Raw genomic sequence first — 18190 nt, forward strand, 5'->3', positions numbered from 1 at the left:
ATCTGAGCAGATTTGTGCAAATAACAAAACTTAAAAAGCACCAATTTAGGTCTTTATCAAAAGGCGTTCCCCCTGAATGTTTTTTGGCTCAAGCTGTGACTTCTCAAATTCTTTGGGCGTTACCAGGCAACCACCGCCTGAGTCTATTGCATAAATCCACCAATAAAACCACAAGTTGATGCTTTAATGGTTTAGTTTTTGAACAGGTTTAATGAGATGGTCCTCAGGGGGCTGCAGGGGCTGTTGTAAGGTCAGATTTATTAGCTCAGGATGAAGTCGGGTCTGCATGTTTTTTGCTTCTCACAAGTTTTATTTTAAGCTCTCCAAACAGGTCGATGTGTGACGCTTGTGCAAGAATAAGAACTCTAGAAATTGCTGTAAATACATGAATATTAAACCAACTGAACCAGTTTTACTTCTTCCAGTGTCTGCTGCTGAGCAGACCTTTCTGCAGATGGTTGATTATAGCTCAGGACTACAGACTCCTTTTCTTTAGGTGCAGATAATAAACATTGAGTCTGAGGTGCACGATGTGCTGAAGGCTGTGTGTGTTTTCTCTGTTTGTCCTACTGAGTGAGAGAGGGCTATTTAAAGCTTCAGGGGAGGTGGAATAGGTGTAACATTGACTTGACAGTGTGGGCTGCAGAGTTTGCAAAGTGGGACAGAGTAGTGTCCCTCTGTTCTTCCAGCCACTCTGCTTTTCTTTTCAGCCATCCCTTTCACCCAAGCACAAGATAAAGCACAAACCCAGAAATGTCAAGACAAAGTCGAGTGGACGAAGCAACTTCTTTGCCTTGGTGAATACAAAATATCCAGCGATTGTGTAATGAGCTCTTTTTCTGTTCCCCTGATGCCGTGCAGCCCACTCGGCAGTATGAAAGATGAGAAGCCATCTTGCTGTAGCTCAAGACAAACACAGTGATGCTTTTTGAGGACATAAAGTCATAGGCAGATGGTGTCAAGATTAAAGTTCACTACAACTTGGCCCCAATGCCACAAAATGAGAGCGATCAGCTCTGAAGATATTTTTGCAGGAGCTGCTGTTGCTGTCTAAGCTGAGTTTGTTTGACATGAACCATTGATTATTTGCTTCTCTGTGTTGCTCCTGTCTGCAGTATGGAAGAGAAACTGGCTCATGATTTTGCTCTGTGAAATGCATCCTTCCCCGTCGAGCACACAGCAAGACTCCATCGTTGGTTTTCATGATAAAATCATTAAGAAATACTTAATCTCTACTCTAGGTTCGTGGTGTATTTTCATCTCGATGCTTCATCATCACTTGTACTTTTCCTGTGTTTGACTAAAAATGCAAACAGGAAAAAAACAATCATTTTGCAAGAGAACTTTCATAATATTTGTGTCTCACATAAAAGGGACAGATTATGCAAAACTTACCATTAGCGTCTTTTTTGCTATCATGCGGATCTCTACAGCCTCTATAAACACCATCTTGAAAAAAAACATTCATTCGTTCTCTGTTGGTCCTTAGTTTTTGCCATTATGTGTCTAAAACAAGTCGTTTCAAAAACTGTGATGTCACAAACAGGGAAAGTAGAATAGAACCACCTCTAACCAGCAAGAAACAGCTGCTGCTGCTGAAGGGGCTCCAAACCCCTCCCAGATATCGGAGCCACTCAGCCTATAGCAGCCTGAGCGGAGGATGGCTGGGCGTGGCTAGCCCCTGCTTTTTTTCTTAGAGTGGCAGAGCCCTGAATAGGCTCATTCTGGAAGGTACTGAAATTTTTCAAGAACTAAACTGCTGAAATATCTTTATGTGAGAGGGATTTACTGCAAAGAACTTCATAAACATGTCTGGTATCAACTATGGAACTATTATAACTAAAGAAGAAGTCATAATATGTCCCCTTTAACTGCCATGTTGGTTGCATTTGCAAAACGCACAATTAATTATTAAATTTAGATCATCACCTGGGAGAGAATCACAAGCATTAACTTGTTCACTGTGCGATAACAAATAGCAGCACAAAAAGAGAGTAAAAGAGGCACAATGATGGAAGGGATAGTACAGAATACCAAATGGATTTAGAAAGAGAGTGCAGAGTGATAGATGGTGTGTCCTTTTAAAAGGACGGGGTGTCTACAACTTCTCAGCAGCCCCAGAAAGCAAACTTTGTGCCTGATACTATTCTGGGTCAGGCAGCCTCAGGGGGAGCTGAGAAGCAGGGCATGCCTGGCCTTTCATTGGCCACACCGCCGCACCGGTCCTGTCTCCTCCTGCGTCACCTCCATCACCTCAGAGTGGGATCTGAAACCTTTGCCAGCTTGATGTTTAATCGGAGCGGGCCACACACGGACTTCCATGTTAGCACAGACACAGAATTTAAAAGATCCCACAAGCGGTGTGTTTTGGTGTCTGTGCTGCAAAAGTATAGAGACAGGAAGTGGGTAACACCCCTCTGCACTTTGAAATCCTAACTTCACATGCCATCTACAGGCCACATTGGGAATAAAAGGAAAACACACATTTTCTATAAATTTAACCTCTTTTACTTAGATTTAAAAGAATACGTTGTAAATAAATTTCATAAATCAGTTGAAGGTTCAAGACACTGATGATGTGGCTCAGCACAATCACATACACAAACATACATTGCACTTCCTGTAACAAATTAGAATAACGTCCACACTTTTGTTCAGTAGTGAATAAAATTAAGTGCAGCGGCTGAACCATTTGGTCAAAGTACAATAAATCCTTATTCTGTTCCTGTTCTTTTACATCAGTGCAAATACAGAGATAAAAACGACTGAATTAATCTCCAACAATGAGGAAAATGATGAGAAAAAGTCTCTCCAAACATTTACGTTTATTTTTTGATAACTTTTCTAAGGATTTATGGGGATGCTTTGAAAATAAGACATTAATATCATTCAGAATAAAGATGAGGCCAAGTATATATTTTTTTAAAGATAGTAAAATGCAAATATTTTACCTTTAAAATTAAATTTTTACTAATTTTCTTAAACAGCATCATAAATTACACTTGCTCAAAAAAAATTAATAAATTATATGGTGATTTATGTGTTTTCTGATGAGTGACTAGATAAATATCGCTGTTCAGCCAGTGGGTGGATAATTACAGGTCACATCAATGAAATGCTCCACATTAGCAGGTATCTGGGCCAATATCACTTATAGCTCTCAGCATCACACCTGCTGCAACAGCAGGGATAAGACGCTGGAGGTCGACAAAAGTAGGAGATGGTGTCCTCCTTTAAAAGAACACAATGTCTTTGTCTCTGCAGCTGCGCCAGGGTGGGTTACCGCATGCAGACATCACAGCAAAACTCCTCGTCTTTCCAGTTTGGTTTCACAGTCTTTATTTTTAGAGACAGGAGTTTGGAGGACGGCAGCAGCGAAGTGGTCGTTTCTATAAATTTGTAGCTTCTTCCATTGCATTTACCCACCTGTGCAGAAAAAAGATTTTGAATCAGGCGTCTAATTAAGTTGTAACTCAAGATTTCTAAATGTCACCGCTGCTAGTTGTTGTTTAGCTCAGAGTTGAATGTGCTTCTCACCTCTGAGCTGTGACGTTGTCTTCAGCTCTAAAGGAGTAATACAGCGTGTTTTGGTGGTAAAGCTGGAAGACGTTGGCCGCCTCGTCTGCCCCCTGCTTGTCCGGCAGCTTCACTGTGAATCCCAGCAGAGGCAAACTCTCTGATGCTACTTTCTCCTGCAGATTAAAAATACATAACTCAGGTAAATAAATCAAATATAAAAGATGGATTTTAACCCTCTCAGGCTCAAAATAAGTTTTGACAAAAGGATGAACAACTCAGTCCTTCTGGGGTACTTCTGAGTTAAAAAAAATGCTAATGAAATACGTGTGTGGAGTAACCAGGTAGGTTTTTAACTGTTGCAAATCTGCAACGCCTGCCTCCAGGGGGTTAAGTACTCTGTCAACTGATGCCTATCTGCTGTTGTATGTGTGTTTTTAAGAGAATTAAACTTTCTTCAGGTTAAAGGGGACTGCATGTTTCCCCTCACCTCTTGGGCCCTGTAGGTGTAAAGCACCTTGTCTTTTAGGAGGAACCACAGCCTTTTCCAGTTCCTTTTGCTCTTCTTGCTTCGCTGTAAAGTGCCGCTGATGGAGCCTTCTTCTGACACAGTCACCTGCATGCCAAAAGCAACTTTATATACCAAACCAGTACAGCTATGACCAGTGGCGGTTTTATCATTAGGCATAGGTCGGCGGCTGTCTGGGGCCCCCTTATGTTGGGGGGCCCCCTAACCCTGACTGCTGGCACCCCTCTGTTAATGCCACAATGGACTATTCCTTTAAGACTCCGATGCACAAAAAGGAAGTGATTGGCAGTCATTCCAGTCCAATCCAGTTGGTGGCAGTAATGCACCAAATTGTTGTTTGCCAAGTGCCATAAGACCACAAATAAGAAGAAGAAGAGAGGCAGGAGCATTTGTAACATACTCGAAGCAGTAGTCAAAACATTAGGCATGAAATGGAGTTATCCTAGTGGCTCCAATAAGAGAAAGAAGCAGCATGCATTAAAAAAGATTTTATCTTCACTTCTCAAAAGTGACATCATTTTTCAATGCAAACATCAAAAGGAAGCAGAAAAGGAAAGAAAATGGAAGATGTTTAAGGGGAGGAAAACATAGACCAAAATGGAAAATAGAAGAAAAATAACAGAAAGGCAAAAGCACAAGAGCACTGACAGGAAGAGGAAAGCAGAGCAAATACTAAAGGCACTCAAAGGGAGAGAAAGTCAGGAAAAAAGAGGAGGACTAATAAAAATGGAAAAAAAACTCATGTCAGAAGAGGGTAGGGTTTCACAAATCCAGTTAAAGGTAAGATTGTTTAAAATTTTGTGTAAAGAGGCCCCATGTCTGTGTTTGCCTTGGGCCCCCAAATTGCTAAATCAGCCACTGGCTATGGCACATTTTGTGATGCATTTAGAGAATATACCTGAGTGAAAGTGGCCATGCCTTTCCGATGCCTCCAAATATTGGGAGGATGGATGTTTTGGAACACAGTGGAGAGAGGACGGCTGGAGCGGGTCACCTGAGGGCTACTGTTTCCTGAGAGTGTGGCATCTCCTCCTCCTGGGATGAAAAATAAACTTTCTTTAACTCGGAGAGAAAGAAGATATGGAGAAGTGACTGATGGTGTAACATTTCTGTAGGACTTGTTCCCAGGTGGCAAAGTATCTTACCCTGATTTTAAAGGAACTTTAAAAGGGATTTCAAATAATTAGTCTTGTATGTGTAGAGAATTAGGACCAGCCTCTATTCAGTTTATGATCACCAGGGCTGATGAGCTAACGGCTAGTCTGAGTCCCTTTTAAACTGTAATGATGAGCTAAAAGAAGGTTTATCCAGACTGACTTAGAGTGATGCCATTTAAAAACAGCTCCAAAGTGTCACAACAGCTAATGCAACACTCATTTGTTTTCCTTAAATTGCTGTTCATTTTTAGAATGAAAGATAATTTCATAATGAATATTTAAACATTTCTGCTGAGTGTGACTCCTGGATGAACCAGAGGGGGAACCTCTTGTGGTTGTTGCTGCTGAGGGTATTTACGATTGCAACTAACCACAGAAGTTCCTGTGAGTAACTGTGTAAGGTGAAACTGAAAACAGTTTTACAACAGATTAAATGCTATCAAATCTTTTGGAACCGGACTATTTTAAGATGACAGGAATCACTTTGTTCCTGGCTGCACTCATCAGCTCATCAGCTCATCAGCTCATGACCCTTGAACAAAAATTCTCTTTCTCGGAACAAAGGTCATTCACATTTCTTGCACAGATTTTACTAATTAACTTGCACATGTTTGCTTGTTCAGTTTAACTTGCAAAGGTCCCTGTGGCGCCCCCAAGGGGTGGCCAGGGGGCCATGACCACATCTAGAAAATTGTTGGCCACCCCACTGCTTTACCTAAGGAAGAACATTCTTGTTCACGCAACTATACATTCATCTTCTCTTATTTAGAAACACATTTCAAGCTAATAGTTTTTTTATACATCTAAAAAACGATTTATTTAATAAATCACTATATAATTATATATAAATGTCCCTGAGGCTCATCAGTATAAATTCCAACAGTTTTTGTGGATATTTTTGTTGAAAAAGCAACAGGCAAATACATTTTTTAAGTTCTAAAACAAAATTTTAAACTATAACCAAAATGACTGCAATTTGTCCTTTTTCGTTGTTAGCCATTGGCCAAAACAGACTCAAAATAAATGTGTTCTATACTTTTGAGCTGAAGAGGGCGCTAAACTGACGTTTTCAGACAGAATTTAGAGTTTTCAAAGAAAATGCATCATAACTACACATGTCTACCACACTATTAGACACTCATTTATAGTTATCAGCTAAAAAAAAGTTGATTTTGATGTGAAGTTCTCTTTAAATGTTTGCCTTTATCAAATGTTAGGTTACTGTGTTGGATGCATAGGCCTTTTTTAAGTGTGGAATACTGAAAAACATTTTTAATGATTATTTCTGATTATAACTCAGAGGCTTTCACGCAGGCTGAACATGACAATGGTCTCCTACACCTATTTCCTGCATCCAGCTCTTAGACGGTGAAAATCTAAGAATTTGAAAACCCTGGCAGATCTACATCACACTGTCTCTTAACATTCATGCACTCACTCATGTTGACTCAACGGGGAAGGCTGTTGTTGGTTTAGCGTCCAGGAAACAACAGACAACATCTTGGCTAGTAGAAGCTAACTGTTAGCATTAGCAACTCTACCACACAGCAGAACTCCTCCAGGCTTGTGATATTTGTGAAGATAAAACATCAGCATTGCAAAGTAAATGGAATTAGTGGGAGAGTCTTGTTGCTATTATCCAATCTGAGGCTAAATGTTGTAATATCAGGAAATAAGAGTCCAAATCCTGTCGTCTGATGCTACTTTCTCCTTCAGCTGAAGTTTCCGCACTGACAAAATTAAATAAATTAAACATAATTAAACAAACAATATCACATAAAAATAGTCTATCAGCAGCTTTAATCCATGTAAAAACATTCTGGTGGTATGTAACCTGGCTGTTCTATTGTACAACAAAGAAAGGTTGCTTTATAGAGGTGCTGAAAAAAATCGATTCAAGTCTGAATCGGGATTCTTATTTATAAAGAATCAGAATCGATTCACAAAGGTTCAGAATCGATTCCAGGAACTCAAATGTTTGGCATGTTACAGGTTTGAGATGTATGTTTTTTGGTCTTTGTTAGGAGAGTTAGTACTCCGTTTACTTTTGTGGTCCCATAAATTGGGATGATTTATTTTTGAATCTGCTGATAAGAGGGGACTAGAGTGTAATGTTTTTCCATACTCAGAAATTTGAGATATTCACATATTTATTTTCTAAGTTCATAAGTGAGTACTCAGGATTACTCATGTATTTATTTTAAGTTATTGATAAACGAGAGAGCATGTTTTCCTTTTTTTTAAACAGGTTGAGGACTCAGATGTCAAACTGTTTCCACAGATATTTGAAAAGTATTTGACCGTATTGCTTTCAAAGCTACAGTTACGTAACTAAAGATTTGTTATATTTTACAACGTAAGCAAAAATAAATGTTGCCTTTTGGTCAAAAGATTGTTTCCGTTTACAGTTTTAGAATCACTTTATTTTACCTTGTAAATCAGCTTTTTTTAGCGTGACCAGTTTAAAGTAAAATAAAATTTCCCAAAGCTTTAACTAACTTGCACAGCAAAGTAGTTAATCCTGGAACTGACACTCTTTGTTAACATTGATTGTGAATCGATTTAAATCGAGAATCGATTCTGAATCGAATCGGCACCCCAAGAACATGAATCGAATCAAATTGTGAGTTGCTCTGAGATTCACATCCCTATTGAGTTACCTCTCTTTTTCAGCTCGTTGTAACAGTGATCACACACTTTGGCCGGTCGGTCTTTCATGTATTTCAGTGGATACCGGTTCCTGGAGCAACTCCGACAGACAATCTGTGTCACACCGCAAAACCAAAACTATAAGCGCCTTACAGGTGCATAACTTTATGGTAAAATAGACAATTTCAGTCGTTGTGTCAAATGTCATCAAAACATCCGTGTCCACATTGTTTATTATCACACTCCTCAATTTAACCAACGGTGTTTTACAATATTTCAAGGTATCTAGGTTTTTTGGGTGGGTGACTTACTCTTCCACAGCTGTGACAGTGGTGCCTTCGAAGAGTTAGGCTGAAATCTGCTGTGCAGTTCATGCACATCATCGCCTGTGAGACGGGAACAAGTGTGGGAGCTTTGTCTCCCAGGGTCAGCCTGAGACGATCTCGGACCTGGTACAAACACACACACACACACACACACACACACACACACACACACACACACACACACACACACACACACACACACACACACACACACACACACACACACAGATTTATCACACTCAGCTTGACTGCTGTGAGTTCAGGTACGCTGCAGGATTTACTCACCTCTCCTGGACAGCTGCTCAGAGCTGCAGAGCCTCTTGTGTGTCCAGTCACAGAGCGGTTAAGAGTGTAAAACCAATCCTCTCTCTCAAGAAAGGAGCTGCAAAAAGTGCACACAAACTCAGTTAAACTGTGGACCAACTCTGGAGATAAAGTCAGAATGAGGAATTTGATTGTCATTTTTTAACCAAACAGCGTGACTCACCTGGCAGATAAAACGATGGAGATGTCTGTCCCTTCAATTTTCAAAGCGTTTTGAACATTTTGTAAATTGGGTTTACTGACCTGAGAAATATCAGACATTAAATATCATACAGCTAAAAAAAAAACGAGAAAAAAAGGGAGAAAAAGTCCATCCTGGTGGCAAATATTCAAGCTTTATCTGATCGTTTTAATTACTAATACAAATAAACAAGCACACATCAGCTTTAAATGATGTTAAAATAAAAACAGGTGTCTGTAATGGTGGACTTACCTTCAACCCAGTGAGAGGCAAAGTGTTCTTCAGTCTGTATTTCCCATCCTGCTGAGGGTAGGTGTAGAGCAGCACATCGTTCATCTGACAGAAGACAACAAAGTGTAAATATTCACAGCTGCACATTCCTGAGCTGTTTCAGGTATGAGGACATCTAAAAAAGGAAATTGAGTGATTTATTCATGTAACGTTGAAATCTACCTGTAGATGTCAGTGTAGTTCAACACAAAATCTATTTCTTAGTTCAGTGTTTATAAAGTTATACTTGTTTTATCTTTTTTCTAAAACAAATAACACATAACTTAAACACTTTTAGGTAAAACAGATGCATCACAACTAGCTTTACGCTAGCAGGCTTCCACAAATACAGCATAGATTATTAAGGGATGTTAAAAAAATAAAGGATAATATCTGACAGATGTCTATTTTTAATTAAAACACAGCTCAGGGAAGAGTTTCTCATCCACACCTAAAACTTTGATGGTTACTCGTTGTTTTTGTTGTGACCGTCTTTCAGGAATTCAATGAATTAAGCTCATATTTTTGCAAAACAGTCTATAATCATCCAGCATGGAAACAGCTCTTTAAGGCTCATTTAGATCTCAGGGAGCTGACCTTCCCTCTGCTGTCAGCATACGTCTGGTTCAGGAACTTCACATTCAGAAACATCCTGCCAGGAAACTCTGCTCTTAATAACTCAGTCTGGACTCAAATAAGTCAGGCGGGTTCCCGACGTTAGATTTTACATCTATTTGTTAAATTGACCTAATTACGATGAAGCAAACTCTGTAAATCTAAAGTCGTCAGATTAAACGTTAGTAAACGTGTCTGTGGACCAAGATTTAACAAACAGGAAGCAGAAATTACCAAAAACAAATGTCGAGGCTGGTGACACTTCCTGCTGACCTTCATCAACGTTCCCTCCTTCACAAAAACCTGACAAATTAAAACCAAATAAGAACCATAATTAATAAGCATTTCTGTGCCTGACACATCTGGCACATCTGGAGTCATCAGTGTTGTTTTACAACAGCCTGGCTGGGTAGTCTGCGCCTGTCTGGGAACTTAAAAAAGACCAACAAGGGCAGACAGGGTGGGCTGGCATGGCTCAGACAGGAACAATGCTCTTATCAGAGTCCTACCCTGTCAGGTTGAAGCAGGTCCCGCTGGCCTCGGACGCTGTACGCTATGTTGATCAGACGCAACAGGTTCTCCTGAGCAATGCAGACAAAACAACGGTAAGATAGTGAAAAACACAAGAGCCAAAATGAGGGAGAACAGACGAACGAGAGTGATTCTGTCAGACACAAATCTGCAGATGTTATCGCCTGAATCAGGCTGCAAAGGGTCATGCGAAGTTCTCTGCTTGCATTATAGACTTAAATGTGGGTGAAAACAATTCTAAATGCAGATGTTTGATTTGTCATGCAGCCATATAACCCCACACATTATCAGCAAAAACTGGTATAGGTAATGGTCATGAGTTCATAAAACCTAAATTGTGGCAAATTTCTAATAACCCACTCAGTACACATCACAATGATATAATGCAATCGCTCATGGCTAAGACAGATTATTCTGCTCTTTAAAATGCAACGGTTGAAACGTGTGCAAGTCACTAAGTTCATCGTGCAGAAACAAGGAGGACCCTGGAGGCTGCAGCTCCGAGTAGAGGAAAAAAGGCCTGAAGGACTGGCTTCTCGGTTGCGGGGTTTCATTCTTTATAATCTGTCAGTCATCCATTCATCAATTCTAACTGATGGCAAAATCTGCCTGAAACTGTGTGTAACATTAATGTTATTATGGCTAAAACTCCATCATTTCTAAACATAAACAAGTTTAAAGCTGAAATGAAACCCGATGGGTAATATTCATTCACTAATCCACGTGTAGTAGAATATGTTGCCATTTTTTCTGTATTTCACGTGATGTTAAAAGATGAGCTCCGGAGTTAAACTTACCCCGTTTTTTAAGCTGTCTCTGACTTGGTCTGCAATGTCAGACACGATCGCTACAGCGGCTGGATGAGACAAACAGACATAAGGATCAGGAACCAAACAGTCACAACAAATATTCCTGACCAAGGAGATGTTCTTTATAATCCTGAGAGAGGAGTCTGGGTGTGTGTGCATGTTTAGGCTCAGGTCTCAGAGATGCAGGGTGAGATAGTGCTGCTGCAGCTTGCCTTCTGATTAACACCTTACTGTCTTCAGACAGAACAAAACAGCTTGAACGGCTGTCTGGTGGCTTCTAGCCACAAACAAAGAAGCCAAGTGAACACAAGCATACACACAGAGGCAGGACAGCTCTCTTGGTACTGAAAGAAGAGCGTGAACTGAGCTGAACCCACTGCGGTTTGTTCTTGGATCGTGTTTACTGTACCTTGGGTGTCTTCATATTCTTTAGAATCAGGGGAGAGGTTGTTCAGATAATCTGTGAGAGGAGCAAGAAAAGGGAGTTTGTTCGGAGACACGGCCCGCGCTCCAGCTGTATATTGATCAGGAAGGACACGCCGTGTTTAATTAAATTTGATCTTTTTACTCACCGGTGAGGATCATACGATACTGAACCACGCGAACGATGACCTGCAGGAGCTGCTGTTTAAAGGGAACTCTGTCTGCACCTGAGCTCTGCTCCTGAGACAAGATAAATGCATTTAAACTCCCGCTTTTAATCATTATTATCCACAAGGGAGGAGGAGGATAGTATGCCTCATAATCAAAAGAGAATTTTGGTGAAAGAATAAGTTACTAAAATGAACTTAGTTACATGCAAATGATGATGATGATGATAATAATAATAATAATAATAATAATAATAATAATAATAAGAAGAAGAAGAAGAAGAAGAAGAAGAAGAATTTATTGTGAGGATATAAAATATTTCATGTAAACTTTCAAGCGAATAAAAACTCAAATTCCTCTAAAATAAAAAAAAACTAATCTAAATATATCTATTTGTATTTGACATGTTTTCAAAACACTTTAAACTCACAGTAAACTTTATTTTATATTTCTGTATCTTTATTATATCTTTATTTGTATCTATTTTTTTCTTCTTGTGGCTCATTGAAATACTATGATGAACAACCTCAACCCTAAGAAAATGCCGGGGCAGAGCATACAGCCAAACACTTTAGGAGAAGTTAAGCTCCTTATATTTCTTATTCAGTGAAAAATAAAATCAATCACTGAATTAAGAGAAAAATAGACACAAGAGAGGAGACTGAAAATGAGCGCTGATGACATCGTAACGCCTCTAGCAGAGGCCACAGAATGTTTTAACAACATCAGACATATAAAACTCAAGTGATTTAGTTCACAAAAGCAGCCCCACGGAAACAACGACCAGATTTAAAAACTATTCTGTCAGCAGCCTCCCGTTTAAAGGGCAAACATAAAAGAGCCCCAGGCATCAATAAACAAAGAGCTGAGGGGAATCAGAGGACATTTTCAACATTAGAGCTCTTAAATCTGACAGAAAACTGCGAAGCTCTGCAAAGGACTTGAGTCTTTGGTGGTCGATAAGATGTAGGCAAAACACTAAAATCTCCGCTCATAAATGAGAGACGTTTAGACAGACCTGCTGGACATTCATCCACAAACCTGCTGTATTATTACAAAGGAAGTGATGGGTGGTGGCACCCCCCCCCCCCCCCCCCCCCCGAGGACATAAACACCCTATTATTGATCTCCGATAGAGTCTGAACACGTAAAGAAAGCTGGATGGTGAACAGACACTAACATTTTTATTGAAACATTGCGTATGTCTAACCTTGCTTATGCTAATGCATAATGCTTTTCTGCTAGAGTATGATGCATTTAAGTATTAAAGTTAATATTTTTCTTAGTTGTTCAAGAGTTGGAAGGGTTTGAATCCGTTTCACAAGCAGACATCACCATCACTCTGAAAATCAAAGATCATAACACACAGTGGGGAAAAAACATGTTTAGTCAGCCTCCAATGGTGCACGTTCTCCCACTTAAAAAGATGAGAGCGGTCTGTAATTTTCATCATAGGTGTACCTCAACTATGAGAGACAAAATGAAAAAAGAATCCAGAAAATCACACTGTCTGATATTTAAAGAATTGTTTCGCAAATTATGGTGGAAAGTATGTTTTTCGTCAGTAACGAAAGACCATCTCAATACTTTGTTATACACCCTTTGTTGGCAATGACAGAGGTCAAATTTTTTCTGCAAGTCTTCACAAGGTTTTCACACACTGCTGCAGGTATTTTGGCCCATTCTTCCATGCAGATCTCCTCTAGAGCAGTAATGTGTTGGGGCTGTCGCTAGGCAACACGGACTTTCAACTCCCTCCAAAGATTTTCTATGGGGTTGAGATCTGGAGACCGGCTAGGCCACTCTAGTACATTGGGATGCTTCTTATGAAGCCATTCCTTTGTTACCCAGGTGATGTGTTTGGGATATTTATCATGCTGAAAGGCCTAGTCATGTTTCATCTTCAGTGCCCTTGCTGATGGGAGGAAGTTTTCACTCAAAATCTGATGATACATGGCCTCATTCATTCTTTCCTTTGACCGGATCAGTCGTCCTTGTCCCTTTGCAGAAAAACAACCCCAAAGCATGATGCTTCCACCCCCATGCTTTATAGTAGGTATGGTGCACTTTAGATGCAACTCGGCATTCTTTCTCCTCCAAACACAACAAGTAGAGTTTTTACCAAAATGTTCAGTTGTGGTTTCTGCAACGGTGGCACAGGAGTTAAGTGCTCGCCCCGTAATCGGGAGGTTGCAGGTTCGAGCCCCGCTCAGTCTGTCGCTGTGTCCTTGGGCAAGACACTTAACCCACGTTGCCTGCTGGTAGTGGTCGGAGGGACCGGTGGCACCAGTGCTCGGCAGCCTCGCCTCTGTCAGTGCGCCCCAGGGCAGCTGTGGCTACATCGTAGCTCATCCCCACCAGTGTGTGAATGTGTGTGTGAATGGGTGAATGACTGATTGTGTTGTAAAGCGCTTTGAGGGGTTCCAGGACTCTAGAAGGCGCTATATCAAATATAGGCCATTTGACATTCTCCTAGTCCTCTTCTGGATCATCCAAATGCTTTCTAGCAAACTTCAGACGGACCTGCACATGTACTGGCTTAAGCAGGGGGACACATCTGGCACTGCAGGATTCGAGTACCTGGCGCTGTAGTGTGTTACTGATGGTAGTGTCAGGTTCGTTGGCAGATCTGAAGCGTGACTGAGAGGATCTGTTGCCCAGACGCGGAGTGATGGAAATAACCAGCGTGGTTATCTCTTGAAGGTTTAGTTTGAAGGTTTAGAGGGCTGGTAAGCCTGGAGACTCGGAACAAAGTCTGGTGAGAACGATGACTGAGCAATGAATGAAACGCCGGCACTTCCTTAAGTAGTGTCGGCGTGATGACGTCAGCCGCCACGTTGGTGGCAGGAATGATTGGAATGAAGTCAGCGGGAGGAGTTCGTGACAGGTAGCCTTTTTAACTTTGGTCCCAGCTCTCTGCAGGTCATTCACTATTTATTTATTTATATAATAAATATAAAAGCACAAATGTTTGTTGACGTGTTTCTCTTTAAGAATAAAAAAAATAAAAACAACTCACTTCAAACTTTTGAACAATGGCTGCAAAAGCAGGTGCAGTTCTGCAGCTGTCCTCCAGTAAACCCACACTTCGATCATAGTGGCCGATGTAAGTGGTGAAGACCAGGAATTCTGCTTTCCTGGACACGAATATGTCTGCTATTCTTTGTCCGTCGTCCCTGAACAGGCAGGGATTTAGGTTGTGAAGCAGATGCAGCAGATTTCAGACATGAATACTCAGTTCATAAGATGTGTGAGTGTTTGTGGCCCACCAGTGTCGGATCCGACTCTCCAGCTCAGCGAAGATCTTGCGGTGCAGACTGTAAACATCGGGCAGCTCATTTAGAATCTCTCCGAGTCTCTCATCGTCCAACACAGGCTGTCCATCGTCCCCAACCACGGAACCCACTGCATCCCTGAAGTCCTGGAACATGGACGAGCATAGAGGAATTTAATTTACAGTTTAAGTTCAAATCTAACGCCAAGGTCTTATTGTTTCCCTACAGTCTGCATCTTCTCCCCGTTTGTCTCCACGAAAGACTAAATGATAAGATCGGACAGCAGGGAGTACATGAAGCATTGCGCAAAGAAATCTCATCATCTCTGTGAGCGCTGGAGCTGCAGAGGTCTAGACGGCTCGTTTGTTTCACACACTGCAAGAAAATTAAAGAGCGGGATTTGCTGTCTTCACTCTCAACGCTGGGGAACCCCTGAGCAAGGTTGTTATCTCCATTAGTGCATTTTAATGTGAAAAATTCAAGCTTTGATGCCAGTATTGAGTGTGGAGAAAAAGAAGTTTGAAAGTGCGTTGAAACGATCAAACGGAAGGACGATGCGATGCTAAAACTACATTTCTGTCATAAAAGCCTCTGATGTGCATGTTTAGTTATGTTGGCATCAAAACACCTAAAATCAATGTTCCTTTTGTATTTGTTGCATACAGAGTGGAGTTTTATATCACTCACTATCTGCAGGAGTTTGAGGGCCTTCACATGTCTGAGGAGAAAAAATAAAACACGTTTAGTCTGAGTAGAAGTAGAAACATGGTTCTTTTTCACACAAATATGCACTTCGAAATAAAAATGGCAAAAATATACTCACAATCTCTCCGAGTCCACCAGCTCTTTCACAATGTAAAAGGCTCTGGATCGACCGTCAGGCTGAAAGAACATTCACCTGTCACCATTTTGGTCTACGTTACAGTCTCACAGCATCTCAGAGCAGCAGACACACACAGATGAGACAACACAATGTGCTGCTGTCACATGTTGTTCAGTGAAACGTAAAAGTGTGCAGGCAGGAAAACGTTCTCAGCTTCTGTGAGAGCCAACCTGTCTGTCGTAGTTGGTGTCTGTCCCTCCGTCCTCCTCCTCTGAGGTGCGACCGTGGTCTTCCTGTTTCTGACCGTCACCCACAGACCCGATCTGTGGACCGGCAGCTACTGAACACACCGTGTAGGCTTCTGTGTAGGCACTGTCAATGAAAGTTCAAACAAAAAGAGTGGAGTGTGTCGTAAAATGAGGATATGCACGGGCGTAGAAGAAAAATTAGATTAAACACTATGGAAAAGTTTCACTCAGCTTTAAAAAATAACAAAAAATAGTTATTATAGTGACATATGTATCACTAATGCACAACACTAGTTAAAGGAATTATTATTGTGAAGTACATATAATCAGTATTTAGGTTTAATCAGAAGATTTAGGGCTTTTTTAGTGTTCTTTATGTTCATTTTCTCTGTTCCATTCCTTTAATAGTCAACATGTCTACATTTAAAGTTTAAATCTTATAAAGGGGATGTTCCGCGAAATCCTGAAACAGAAAAGGAGCATGAAAAGTTTATGAAATTATCGTGATCGTGATGCCACAGTTTAATCTTTGAAGAGTCTAAACTTTTCTTCAGGAAGTTCACATCCATCATTCTCTGGTTAAATCTACAAAACCGAGTTTTGTTTTGTTTTTACTCCTCATTCTATAAAAATATAAGCTAATCATCACAGGCAGGAAGCTTAAATATGATCTCATGTGGATGTTTTTTGTGTAGCTGCTGCAGAACAAAAACATGGCTCTGATTGGAAATAACTGTGTTGTCTAAAACCCACATGAGCCACAGGATCCACAGTCAGCTACCAGAACCAGGCCACGCTCAGCTGTTCTGACTCCCATGGGTCTGATCTGTTATTTCAGATGGATTCATGTTTGTGAAATTCAGTGTAACGCTCTGAACTTTCAAAATAATCAATAGTATATGTAATTATCAGAGGTCTGACCAAGTCACTGCTTTGCAAGTCACACGTAAGTCACAAGTCTTTCCAGTCAAGTCTCGAGTCAAGTCCAAGTCAAAGACAACCAAGTCCAAGTCGAGTCCAAAGTCATCCAAACCACCTGTCTCACATTAACTCCTCATCAGCTCCACCTGCAACGCACTCTATAAAACACCTGGGCCAACACCAAGCCAGCGCCAGATTATTGAACACCTAAAGCAAGTAAATTCTCCAGCATTTCTAGATTTGCCTGAACCACGTATCCTGACCTTGTTTTGTCTCACAGACCTTCCACCCTGTCTCGCCCCTGTTTGGATCTTCTTGCTTTGATTACAAGCCTGCCTGGTATACGGACCTTGGATCTGCTTCTCGACCTCGCCTCTTGTCTGCGACTGTGCCTCTCAGTCTAGCTGGTTTACCGAACGCCGACCCGTCTCTGTATTTTGCCTCTCGCCTTTCCCCTTGGATTTATTACGGATCTCGCTGGCTCTGACCCACGCCTCCTCACCACCTTGCCTCAGCTTCAGCCCCATCAGTCTCTGGTAATGCTACATCTCTGTAAATAAAAGACTTAACGTGCTTACTGTGTCTGGTTGTCCGTACTGGTCTCCAAATCCGATCACAACACTCACGTCTTCGTTTATGTGAGAGTAAATCAGTAGAATCTCATTTAACCATCAAAATATTCTTTACAGTCCTTTGTTGAATTATCACTATAATAAACGTATTCCGCATGAAAAGAAATTGTGACTAAATAAAAGATTGCTGCTGTGTAAAAGCAATAAACTGGTCCCAAAAGGCCTCTGGCGACACCCATTGAGGGAAACGCATCCGTGTTATATGCTACAGAGTTTTCTTCTGCAGGGAGTCTAAATGAATATGCTAACAGCTGCTGCTGAACACGTATGAAATCAACTCATAGCCATGGCATATAATGGCCCTCTACAACCTCCCTGACATGTTTTAGTCCCCGAATCATTGGATTTAACCCCACTGAGATGCAAATTAGCAACATATGAGGAACATATGTGATCTCTGTGTCGGACACATTACAGCTGCATGGCCCATTACTGCTTATTGGATCAAACTTTGAAGGAGATGCCAGGGGTTTCTAAAACACCAAGGAGCTACAGTTTCTATATTAGGACTTCATCGCTCCCAAAGAAACCGCTGCCGCCACTTCTCACCCAGCTGCCACCCTGTCGGAAAGCTCAAGGCAGAAGCTGCAGAGATAAATTACAAGAGAGGATAAAAGAATACTTTGGCGTCTCCTCGGGCCAACTTTCCAGAGAGTAGATGGGACAATGATCTCCAGTCTATATCTGCTAATATGGTCTCCTCAGGCTGGTGTTAAATTAACCACCTCATCCACCTCTCAGGTCTGCTCAGATACCACCATGATTAGAGGCTCTTTCTGGGAGCTACAATAAA

At 41.0% G+C, this 18190-nt stretch overlaps 1 protein-coding gene across 2 annotated transcripts in view; it reads right to left on the reverse strand.

Moving 5' to 3' along the window:
• Window positions 1-3193: 3193 nt before the first annotated feature.
• fgd5b (FYVE, RhoGEF and PH domain containing 5b) overlaps window positions 3194-18190 on the reverse strand; it is a 20861-nt gene continuing 5864 nt past the window's right edge. The window contains exons 3-21 of one of the 2 annotated variants that reach the window (XM_015959775.3): window positions 15827-15968; window positions 15597-15655; window positions 15461-15491; window positions 14768-14919; window positions 14518-14674; window positions 11480-11570; window positions 11317-11367; window positions 10896-10954; window positions 10077-10148; window positions 9802-9870; window positions 8935-9018; window positions 8665-8744; window positions 8463-8559; window positions 8163-8300; window positions 7863-7965; window positions 4944-5080; window positions 4034-4132; window positions 3538-3692; window positions 3194-3426 (exon numbers count right to left, since the gene is read on the reverse strand). In XM_015959775.3, coding sequence (XP_015815261.3) covers window positions 3390-3426; window positions 3538-3692; window positions 4034-4132; window positions 4944-5080; window positions 7863-7965; window positions 8163-8300; window positions 8463-8559; window positions 8665-8744; window positions 8935-9018; window positions 9802-9870; window positions 10077-10148; window positions 10896-10954; window positions 11317-11367; window positions 11480-11570; window positions 14518-14674; window positions 14768-14919; window positions 15461-15491; window positions 15597-15655; window positions 15827-15968 — 1813 coding nt within the window. In that variant the 3' untranslated portion in view covers window positions 3194-3389. Of the gene's footprint in view, window positions 3427-3537; window positions 3693-4006; window positions 4133-4943; window positions 5081-7862; window positions 7966-8162; window positions 8301-8462; window positions 8560-8664; window positions 8745-8934; window positions 9019-9801; window positions 9871-10076; window positions 10149-10895; window positions 10955-11316; window positions 11368-11479; window positions 11571-14517; window positions 14675-14767; window positions 14920-15460; window positions 15492-15596; window positions 15656-15826; window positions 15969-18190 lie in introns of both variants that reach the window. The other variant, XM_015959774.3, reaches the window with a different exon arrangement.

The sequence above is a fragment of the Nothobranchius furzeri genome, chromosome 3 (assembly GCF_043380555.1).
Source record: "Nothobranchius furzeri strain GRZ-AD chromosome 3, NfurGRZ-RIMD1, whole genome shotgun sequence".
Classification (NCBI taxonomy): domain Eukaryota; kingdom Metazoa; phylum Chordata; class Actinopteri; order Cyprinodontiformes; family Nothobranchiidae; genus Nothobranchius; species Nothobranchius furzeri.